Below are 11,841 nucleotides of genomic sequence, written 5' to 3'. Positions count from 1 at the left end.
ATACGGGGTAACTCTTCCCTCTTCAGAATGAGACTCCTTGACTGGGATTCCCACAGCTGAGCTTGGTGCTCATCAACATACAGCTAGGGAGCTCTGGGAAAAGACAGAAGTCGGGCTTTTGTTCACAGAGAAGAAAATTAAGACCCTGAAGATGAAGTGACTTGGCGAGTCGCTATAGTGCGGGTCACCTCCTGAACTCGTCCACCTTGATTTCCTCATACTCCAGTTGGTTTCCCTGGACCCCGAATCTTTCTAGTGGACACTGGTAGGCCTGAGAATGAGGGCCGGTACTAGAGGCACCCAAGACTTCTTACAATTACTCAGTCAAGTCTTAAATAATCTTTAGTTTCATCTTTAAAAGGCCATAAATGTTGTGTTGGGGTTTTCTGAGGGTGTTGTATTTTTGTTGTAGTTATTGTTATTGTTTTTAAATTAAGGTCTCACTTTGTAGCTCTGGCTGGCTTAGAACTCACTAGGTAGACCAGACTGGTCTCTAACAGAGATGGGCCTGCCTCTACCTCCCAAGAACTAGGATTAAAGGTATATGTCATCATGCCTGACTAAGACCACAGATCTTGAGGGAGAAATAACAACGGTACTATACAAACCTTCCCATAATACAGGAAGGAAATACTCCCAATTTTAGAGACCCTTTATATTAAAACCATGCCAAAGTCTCCCTTGAGTAAAAACCAGCTAGCTGTGGCAGCTTATGCCTGCCATCCCAGTACTCAGGAGCCTTGAAAGAGATTGTTGTAATTCAGGGTCGGCCTAGGTTAGATGATAATTTTGAGAAAAGACAGCCTGAACAGAATTTTACTCTGTCTCAAAAAGAAAAAAAAATAGATGTCTTAGCTGGGGTTTCTCTTGCTGTGAAGCGACACCCTGACCACAGGAACTCTTACAAAGGAAAGCACTTAATTGGGGTGGCTTACAGTTTCAGAGATTAGTCCATTATTATCATGTGGGATATGGAAGCATGCAGACAGACAAGGTGCTGGAAAAGGAACTGAGAATTCTACATCTTCCTCTAGAGGCAATAGAGGAATCTGTCCACACTGGGTATAACTTGAGTAAAGGGGACCTCAAAACCCACTCCCACAGTGACACACTTCCTTCTACATGACCACACCTCCTAATAGAGCCACTTCTTTTGGGGGCCCTTCTTTCAAAGCACCACTCTAGACTAATAGGTCCCATGAGCCTAGCTGATGTGGGATTCCCCTCTGTATGCTATGAATATGTTTTATTGCCATTGGTTAATAAAGAAGCTGCTTTGACCTATAGCAAGGCAGAACAGAGCAAAGCAGGGGGAGGGGGGACCTAAACTGAATGCAGGGAACAAGAGGGGGAGTCAGCCATGTAGCTGCTGAAGGAGAAAGATGCCAGAACCTTAGTGCTAATTTAAGATGTAAGGGTTAGTTAATAGAAGCCTAAGCTAATAGGCCAAACAATGTTGAAATTAATATAGTTTCTGTGTGATTATTCGGGTCAGAGCAGTCAGGAAGTGAACAAGCAGTCACCGTTTACACCTAACACTTTCAATTTCCCTTTTACAGCTACCAGAAGGGGTGGAGCAATGGCTCAGTGGTTAAGAACTTGCCTCTTTTAGAAGACCCAGATTCAGCCCCCAGAACCTGTGTGGTGGCTCACACCTATTTCCTGACTCCAGCTCACCTTCGAGCCCCCAGGGCACTTCACATGCATACATTCCAGCACACATAAAATAAAACAAATATACTTTTAAAAAAAATTCCTGGAAAGCCAGACCCCACCGTGGCTAAACCGGAGTCTGTCCCAGGAGCAAAGCGTAGCTTGACACTCTCAAATCAGTTATATTGCCTTTTTACAGGCCAATAAATAAAATTCTCATGATCATGTTAATATAGACGGACAAAGCATGGGACAAAATTTCACACCCATCATGGTAAAAATGAACAGCAAGCTAGGCTAAGAAGGGAGTTTCTTCACCCAGACAAAGGGCTCCTGCAAGACAAGACTGAAGCTACACACCACACCACACAGCACAGTGAAAGACTGAATGTCCTCCAGATGGGATCAACTCAAGGAGATCACACTCCCAGTTGCTACTGAAGAATGTGCTGGCAGTTCTAGTCAGTGAATTGGGCAAGAAAGAAATTCAAAACGAATGATTTTCCATGTAGTAAAACCCTCAAAAGTACTACAAAATGCTACTAAAATTAAAGTGAACTTAGAAGGATTATATAATAAAGTTAATTTGTTTGTTCATGGTTGGGTACTTTGTATGTACATAAGCCTGTACACCATGTGTGTGCAGTGCCCACAGAGGCCAGAAGAGGGCGACATATACCCTGGGACTTGAGTTACTGATGGTTCTGAGCCCCCATGTGAGTGTTGGGAATTAACCTCTGCAAAAGTAGTCAGTGCTTTTGACCACTGAGCAAGCTCTCCAGACCAAGAAAGTTAACATTCTTGAATCATATTTCTAGATGCCATCATTTAAGTACTGTTACCAAAGCCATGGAAAATATGAAATACACAGATATTCACACACACACACACACACACACACACAAACACATATGGAAGAAAAACTTAAATAGATGGAGACACGTGTATCAGGTATGGTGGCTCACACGAGGAATCCCAGCACTGTGAAGGCTGCAGCAGAGGAATCACTGTTTGGGGTCAGCCTGGTCTGTGTAGTAAGTTCCTGGCCAGCCTAGGCTAGAGAGTGAGTCCCTGTCTCAAAAAACAAATAAAATGTACTCTCACTGTCGGATTCCAAGATTATCATGAAGCTAGGGCAGTGGAACTCAACCGAGGGTGATTTTACTCCCCAGGGGACAGGTAGAAATATCTGAAGGTATCATCGTTGTCACAGATGAGGAAGGAAGAAGGAACATCTACTAGACGAAGACAAGAAGAAACGCTCTACAGTGCTCAGTGTAGAAATCTGCCTGTAACAGCGAACTGTTCATGGCCCTGAAATTAGGAAGTCATGAGCTAGAGGATCAAGATAGGTTCATGTTGGCATCAGGAGAGAAATGCAGATGAGTAGAGCAAACTATAGAGTCCAGATGTGACCCCACACAGGCAGTGACAAGCCAAGCCAATGGAGCAATGGCGACCTTCTCAAAACACAGCTCTGAAGCAACTCAACATCCAGATGTAAAATTTAACTTTGACTGCTACCTTGTATGGTACATAAAAATTAACAAGAATGGATCACAGCTCTACAGGTAAAGATAAAAACATGAAACTTCCAGAAGTGACATCTTGGGCTGGCAAAGATTTCTATCCTACCACATATACACACTAATATAATAATAATAAAAAATTCATAGTCCTAAATTTAAAAAATTGATAAGGCTAATCAAATTTAAAACATTCATTCTTTGAAAAATATTATTAATAAGATAAAAATAAGAACACACAAAGTAGGAAAAATATAATTGCAAGGTATATATCTGATAAAGGCCTGGCTAGGAAAATTCAAATAATAAGAAAACAAATAATCCAATTGTTCTAATTGACAAAGGATTTTTAATAGACCCTTCCAACTTGAGATACACACATGAAAGGGAAACACTAATAACACCATTAGTGATCAGAGACGTGCGAACTCAGCACACAATGAGATAAGGCTGACCAACTATTGGAGCCGTTAAAATTTAAATTAAAAGGGGAAAGAAACCCAGACAATCCCAAGTACTGGTGGGGAGGAAGAGGCGCATCTCAGACTCTCACATGTTGCCGCTGGGATAAATACGTAGCCACTTTGGAAAAGACTTGAACAGCTTTTACAAGGTTAAGCACAGGCCGAACAAGGGACTTTGGATTCCTCCCCTATTTACTCAAGGGGAAGAAAATTGTTCAAACAAAGCCTCCTTGGGCAAAAACTGGAAACAACTCTAATGCCATCAACCTGGATAAGCAACCTGTGGTGTGCTAGAATACTATTCCACCGTTTTAAAAAAGGTAAAGACACAGCAAGGAGGCAGGCAATGATGTGTACAAAGCTCAAGGATGTGAAGGAAGCTAGACACCGCAGGGCACACGCCTTACTGATTCCATCATGTGGCAGTCTAGACACCGCAGGGCACATGCCTTACTGATTCCGTCATGAGACCATATAGAGTGTGAAGGAAGCTAGGCACCACAGGGCACACGTCTTACTGATTCCACTCATGTGGCCGTCTGGAAAAACCACAGTGTGGGGACGAAGGACAGACTGGTGGTCTACCTTTGAGGGAGGCAGGAGGATACTTTGGGGGGGATAATAGAAATGTTCTGTATCTGAATTGTGGTGAGGGACCCAATGTATACTTCTTTCAGAGCTTCTCATGCAGTTCGCCTAAAAGGAATCACGTGACCAGGCATATACCTATACAAATACAGATACATACACACACATACTATATATGCTTTTTGAGACAGAATTTCCTCTGTTTAGCCTTGGCTGTCCTAGAACTTACTTTGTAGACCAGACCGGCTTGAACTCACAGAGATCCAACTGTCTCTGTGTCCTAATCCTGCTGGGATTAAAGGCGTGCATCATCACTGCCCCATAAATTATATCTTTATAAACTTGATTTGGGGTAGGAGAAAGGAGCTGGAGATGTAGCTGGTTAGCAGGATGCTTGCCCAGCATGCACAAAGCCCAGGTTTGATCCCAGCACCAACGCAAGGCATTGCAGCCCTCAGGAAGTAGAATTCAGAGTATTAAGAGTTCAAAGTCATCTTGGGCTACACAGCGAGTTTGAGGCCAACCTAAGCTACGCTGTCTGAGAAACAAAACCCTGTGTCTCCTCAGTGTGCACCCCCATGCAGCACAGCATTTCAAAAGTCTGAATTCGCTGGTGACCTTTAAAAACAAGGATATTGAGAAATCAGAATGACGGCCTTTGCAGTGGCCTCCCTGGACAGGAGGGAGACTTTCCATCTGGCTACCTGACCAGATTCATGAGGGAATTTCACTGGCTTGCCACTCTACCCACCAGCTGCTTAAAGGGCAAGGGCCAGGCTGCTTTGATCTCCCCTGAGTCCCCACACCGTGAGAGCCCAGTATGCCCCCAGTGCTTGGATAAATACTCCCCAACAATGCAACCCAACACCACCGTCCCCAGCTGCAGCAATGCTAACTCCCAACACCCAGGTGCTGACTGCTCCTTTGGTCCTGAAGTCCCCAAGGAGTCACCAGCCATGGCAGTCATCCCATGCCCTGGAATAATGCGTCCCTCTGTGTGTTTAGAAAGTGTCTCTCATATGCTGTCAAGCCACGAAAATGTTTTAGGGTCATTCCAACCATTCATTTTTGTTTAGAGAAGAGTAGCGCTGTTGTTTGTTTAAGAGAGGTGGGGAGCACGATACCGGCTTAAAGGTTAATGAAGATGAAAGGGGTGTGTATGCGCATTTGGTACGTTCCCAAGTCATAGTCCAGTAACGTGAGACTTGGGCTACGAGCTCTCCAGTTGTCATCTGCGCTTCAGAGTCCGAGTTTCTACGGCGACTTTTGGGAGAGATGTGGGGCAGGACTGGAGAGCTAACTACTGTTCCACATCAGTACTGAAGCACAGTTCTCCTGTGCCCAAGACCTTCTGCACTTGATTGGGGCAGGGTGGAAGAATGAGAAGCCCTGATCTAGCACACAGTGTCTTCAAAGCACTAATAACTGGCATGCAGTTAAAATTCCAAATGGGTTTGTTTGCGCCACTTATATTGGGGTGGAGGGGAACCACCAGAGTTAGTATTTCAAGATTTTTAATGCTAAAAAGAAAGAGAAAATGTGATTATAGGTAATTATATACAAATTTTGTCTTCATTTGCATGTGGGAATAAGTCTGCTTAGTTTATACAGAATCTCATTGTGTATGGAAGTGTGGCCTTAAACTGGTGACCGTCCTGTGTCAGGCTCTCCAGTACTGGGATTACAGGTGTGCGCCTATACACCTGGCTCTATATTCTCATCTAACCCTCCATGAACCCACGTCCACTGGTGTTCAACCTTACAGAAAAAAGTGATATGGGATTCCCCTCTGTATGCTGTGATTACCATTGGTTAATAAAGAAACTGCTTTGGGCCTATAGCAGAGCTATAGGAGAACAGAGCTAGGTGGGGAAAACTAAACTGAATGCTGGGAGAAAGAAAGGCGGAGGCAGAGAGAAGCCATGTAGCCCCGTCAGAGCCAGACGGAACTTTACCCGGTAAGCCACAGCCATGTGGCAATACACAGATTACTAGAAATAAGTTAATATGTAAGGGTTATCCAATAAGAAGCTAGAGCTAATGGCCAAACAGTGATTTAAATTATATAGTTTCTGTGTGATTATTTTGGTTCTAGGTGGCCGGGACGAACAAGCGGCCTCCCTCCAACAAGAGTTTCATGCAGCTGCTGTGGTGGTTCACGCCTGCAATTCCAGAGTTCGCTTGTCTGAGGCTACAGAGAGGCCCTGCCTCAAATGAAGAAAAGAGTGGGAAGAGGTGCCCTCTGGGCGGTCCCAATGTCTCTCTTCTTCCTCTCTTGAATTCACTGGAGGTTTGTGAACCCATTGGCAAGTTCTGCCCTGCCACTCTCGAGACCACCAAATACCTCCACATCTGCACACCGAGTCTTCATCAATCACTGCAGCTAACCCAAATACCTCAGCAGCTGGCAAGGTCCTGCTGTTTCTTCTCGTCCTCTGCTACCCCCCCCCATACTTCACACAGTTCCAGAAGCTCCGTCTCAAAACCACGTTCACACGCTCCCCTCCCTCCCCCGCCCTTTCCCATCTCTATTGTCTACATCATCTTCATCTTCATCCTCATCCTGGATTTCAGCCACAGCCTGCAGCCTGACCTCTCTGCCTCCCTCCTAACCCACAGTCTTTCCTCCCACCACAGCCAAAGTGATTCTTTCAGGACCGAAGTCTGAGTTGTTCCTGTGGCTTCACCATCTCACCCAGAAGAAAACAGCATGTCCTTGTCACAGCCAACAAGTTCTGCGTGTCTGTGCACGGCTCCCTCTTCAGCATTTGCTTACTATTTTCCACTGGTTGGTCAGTTCTGCACTGGCCTCCCTGCCACTCCTCAGCTACCTCAAGCTCTGCATGTACCTTTCACTCCACTGGGAAAACTTTCCCACAAAGCCACTGAGCTCCCTCATCACCTCATCCCTGACCCTTCCTTTGCTGTCCAATAGAAATAAGCACAGATAAGAAGATGCCAACACCAACCCTGACTTCTTCCCTCCAAAGGACTTACCATATTTATTTATTATCACTTGCTACTTAAATGGGGTCTGTAGAATGAAATCGTCATCACAATCTCAGGTCTTGTTCCAGATGACCCAGATCGCAGCTGAATTTTAGCAGAATCTTCAAGGGATTCATAGCCTCAGTAAAGTTAAGAAAGCACTGAGCCACTTTCAAATGGCACAGAGTGGGACCTTATTTGGATTCATCACTATAACCTCAGGATACTGAGGTACTCAAAACACAGGCTGAATGAGCGGATGAATGAATGGGTAGGAGAATAAATGCATGAAGGCATGCATGAACTAAATGTAGCATCTATGGACTGAGCTCCAATCTAGTGATGGGTAAAGGAGGTTGGAGAAGGGCAAGAAAGACATGCAGGGTAAAGTTATCTCCTTTTTGTGATATACTAAACTAGAGAACCCAGTCATCAGCAAACCCTTCTTCAAATAAATCAGCCACTCACAAATTACTGTGAGTTACTTAATTGAAACAATATTCCAACATCAAACAGAATCAACCAAACAGAAGGGTAAGAAAGCTGAAATTATACTGGGCTCCTATTCCATCTTGGAAGTTGCAGCTAGCAATAGGGAAGCTAAGATGAATGGAGGATGAATACATTGGCTGAAGAAGCCACCTCAGGAGGAAGATACATGGAAGCCCCAGAGCAAGGTAGTTTTCTGGGTCCTCCTCTACCCTGTGCTCTGGGTACAGAGAACCCTGTATTTTTCCTTGACCTGAAATGCCACCATCAACCCTGAGAACCTACCCACCCTCCAAAGCACCACCTCCAACTCTCCCTAAAATTAACTCCAGTCCGGCTTTATTCATTATACTCACATAGTATTGGAGTTCAAGTCCCTCTTCAGGAGAGACTTCTGCAGAATAGTGGCACCTTATTCAATCCCGTATCCCCTACCCCAACATCCTATCTGGCAAAACCAAATATGTAGGCAATTTGTTCCACCTTTATAAGAACAGAAGACACTCCATGAGCAGCTGCATGCCAAGCACTGTTGTGTCCTATGCTGCTTTTGCTCAGTCACCTAATCAGTCAGCCACCCAATAAGATTAGAGTTTTATTACTCCCATTTCACACTGGGGAGAGAAACAAGGGCCCCAGCAGCCAAGGTCACATTGAGCAGAGGCCTACAAGGGGGTGAGCACCGCGTCTGCACACAACAATCATATTAAACATTTGCAGATATGAACCAAACAGGGAGACAGGAAGGTTAGGATGTCAAATTTGCATGCTACCATTGTTGCTTGGAACCCAGATGGCAGAAGAGAATGAAGGGCATCAGCCTTCAGAAACTTCTTTCCTAGAACAGAAGTAACTGCCTGCAAGCAAGGGTTCCATGGAACCGAGTTAGGAGAGGGTGTCTTCAAGAGAGCACTAAACATGACACAGATTTCCTTTTACGTGGGAAGGAGGTCTCTGATTAAGGCAAAGGGGCATGGGGTGTGGTGGTAAAAGTCAGCTTGGAACACACTGCAAACACCCTGCAACAAAGGAGCTAGGGATTGGTGTGGTATTTTCTAGAAACAAATCTATTTTTGTCCATTTTTCAACCAAGGCAAAATGTCTGATTTATCCTTGTTAAAAAGCAAGAATCATCAAGGGTGCAAATGACAGGCTCATAGGCAGTCAGGACTTCAAGCAGAACATGGCAGGTCACTGGTTGGGCTTCTCAGGTAACTCAGCATCAGACACACACTACAGAGAACAGAGCTGCGGCTGCCCTCAGAGCAAGCTCCAGAGAAGGTGGCTGGTGGAAAGTCAGAGGTCCCCAGCAAGAGTCATCTCCTCCTGCCTCCCTCCCACAAACCCTTTGAGATGCCCATGCCTCTCCTCGGCTAGGGAGAAGCTGAAATCTGAGAACATGTGAACGGAGGGGATGAGGTCCTCCTGGATGCTCAGGGTTCACTCTGCCACCTAGAAGCCAGTCATAAAATGGGACCAGTGGTGAAGCTACAGCACACTGCAGAGCTCAGAGGCAGACAGCGGATCCACAGGTGGCCTCGTTCACAGAAAACTGAGCGTCAAGGGTGGCAGCAGCAAAGACACCCCAGAAGCACAGAGAAGCCGAGTCCAGTGAGAAGGGAGAAGATAAAGGGTCTCGGAGGACAACTACTTCGGGACAGTCCCCACCATTCTAACCATTGTCTAGCCTAGGCTTGTGTCCTCACTGCAAGACAAAGTGGGGGGGGGGGTCCCAGATTAAGACCTGGATTGAAGACGAGAAGTCCCCTAGATAAGGTTCTGAGTAGCTGAAAGATGAGCCAATCAAAGTCTCGGAGGTTGGTAGGGAGCCAAGAACAAAGGTTGGAAGGGAGATCAGAAACTCAAAACCCTGTCAGAGAAAATCGGCTGACGGGGGCTGAACGGGGCAATACAGGGAAGCCAAATTTCACCTATCACAGATGGCCGAACAGTGTTCAGTCTGTGCACAAACGAACGACATCCAAAAGTAAAAAGCTCTCTAACGGTTTACAAAACTATCAAGGATTGGATGCTTGTTAACCAAAAACTCTATGATTCTGAGCCAATGATCACTAATGAACTTCCACATCTTCCTCACGACTTCTCTCTCAACATTGGGCCACATATTTAAAGCCAGGGGAGCAGATTTCCCAGAAGGCCAACTGCAGAACTTTGGAACCATTAGAATCACAAGAAATTCCGCGACACACGGTCACATAACACACAGATCCCTCATGTCAATGACTTTTAGGTGAACCAAAGGAAAATGGCTTTAATATATATATACAGCCAGAACACTTATTTAAAACCGCTGTAAGCCCCTTCAAAACTGGGGATTTTAATCTGATGTGGGGAAAGGGCACACGCAGTCGGGGCACGAGTGTGGGTTGGGGGGATCCTTCTTGGTCCTCACTAAAAGCTGTAACACTACAAAAACCAATTACCTGAAATGAGAGGTTTGTGTTTGATCAAATGAATGTCTGTAGCCCAGAATTCCACCACAAACACAAAAGCTAGTCCTTTACAGGAGCCATGGCAATCACTTTTACTTCAAAGACCGCAGCTGAGGGCACTGTGTAAGTTTCGAAGCACTTCAGCAAAATAATTCCGCCCAAATAGTTATAACAGATCCACAAAATTGTCCACGGAATTACAAAAATCTATTTCTGAAGGATCGTTAGAAGTCTGAGCGCCAAGCATGACTATTTTTAAATAAGCCTCTTGCAAATAATAGGTTATACGCTTGATCAATGCCGGAATCTTTTGCAAGGGGCAATCAATTATTTTAAGTACCTTATTCCCAAAAGGAAAAAAAAAAAACTGTTATAAAGAAAGGGAAAACGCTCTTTCGTCACAGAAATACAGAAATTACTTCAAACTCTCAGGTCATTCCTTGCAAAGACAAAGTAAATAATAGCAACAGGATGGCCAAACCACAGTGAATGGCCCCATTCCTAATGTGTCCCACTTAATAGGTCCCTTTTAGGCTATCCTATTCACGCCATGTCTAGTTTAACGAAGCGCGTTTGTGGGACCATCAGGAAGCATTTGCAACTTGTCCTGGGAAAAAAAAAAGATTAAAAACGTGCCTCTTTCTTCTCCGCCCACGATGCCTTCCTAGAGACAGATTTCTGACAGTTCTCCCTCTGTTAGAACTGCTAAGGGCAGAGAAAAGCCCAGCGGTGCAGCAAGGAGCCCACCACCCACCACGCACCACCACCCGGTTAAGCTGCTCTAGACCCCGCCGCGGGCGCAGAGCCGCTCCCAAGCGCTTACCGGAGTCGGCTCGGCAGTGCCCGGGAAGGGCAGCCAGCAGCAAGAGTCCCAGCAGCAGCGGCCGCAGAGGCGGCGCATCCTGGGACCGGCGGGCCCCGGAGCTCCTCACGCCCTGGAAGCGCGTGGCGATTCCGCCCGCCCCGCAGAGCACACGCTCCCGGGGCCGGTCCCTGGGCTCCAGCGCTGCTGGCCCAGCTTCGTTCGGGCCCTGGGGCTTCGCCTCCTGCGGAGCCATAGGGACAGTTCACACATCCAGGCCGCTGCTTCGTTCCACACCGCGCCGGGGAACCCAGCCCTCGGCGCACCACTCCTCACCGGGCATCTCCGGCCATGGCCCGGGAGCCGGAGGAAAGCGGGAGGCGCGAGCCGCTCTCTCGTTCTGCCTCGGTCCGGGGCGGGCTCGGCGGAACCGCGGCTTCACGCGCGCGGGGACCGCCGCCGCATGAGGTTCCCACGGTGCGGCGAGGGTGGGACGGGCGGCGCCCGGGTCCCTTCCCCGGAGCCGGATGCTGCACCCCGAGCGCGAGGTTGCGAGACGCGGAAAGCCCGCGGCCCTGGCTCGAGCAACCTGCCACCCGCCGCCGCCCCTACGCCGGGGTCTCTGTTCCCACTGGTTCGCTCGATCGCTGGGCTCTGGCTCCAGCCGTGAGTGCTACTGCAGCTCAGAGCAGCTCCTCATTGACAAAGAAAGCACGTAGCACCGGAGCGGGCGAGAGAGACGAGGCAGGCGCGCGCGCGCATCCCCGCGCGGAACCACCGCGCGCCCTCCGCTCCCGCGCGCGGGGCCCGGACCGTGCCCTGCACTGGCGAGGTCCTCGTTGGGGGTTTGGGGGCCCTCCGCCCAGTGTTCCCAGATC

The 11,841-nt window shown here is 47.2% G+C and overlaps 1 protein-coding gene across 1 annotated transcript in view; it reads right to left on the bottom strand.

Annotated features, from left to right (window-relative positions):
* Kiaa1549l (KIAA1549 like) overlaps positions 1 to 11,219 on the bottom strand; it is a 267,271-nt gene extending 256,052 nt beyond the window's left edge. Inside the window, exon 1 of the mRNA XM_038331879.2 lies at positions 10,985 to 11,219. Coding sequence (XP_038187807.1) covers positions 10,985 to 11,219 — 235 coding nt within the window. The remainder of the gene's footprint in view (positions 1 to 10,984) is intronic.
* Between the last annotated feature and the right edge of the window lie 622 nt (positions 11,220 to 11,841).

This window comes from Arvicola amphibius, chromosome 5 (assembly GCF_903992535.2).
Source record: "Arvicola amphibius chromosome 5, mArvAmp1.2, whole genome shotgun sequence".
Lineage (NCBI taxonomy): Eukaryota > Metazoa > Chordata > Mammalia > Rodentia > Cricetidae > Arvicola > Arvicola amphibius.
This window is presented reverse-complemented; position numbering and strand designations above follow the sequence as displayed.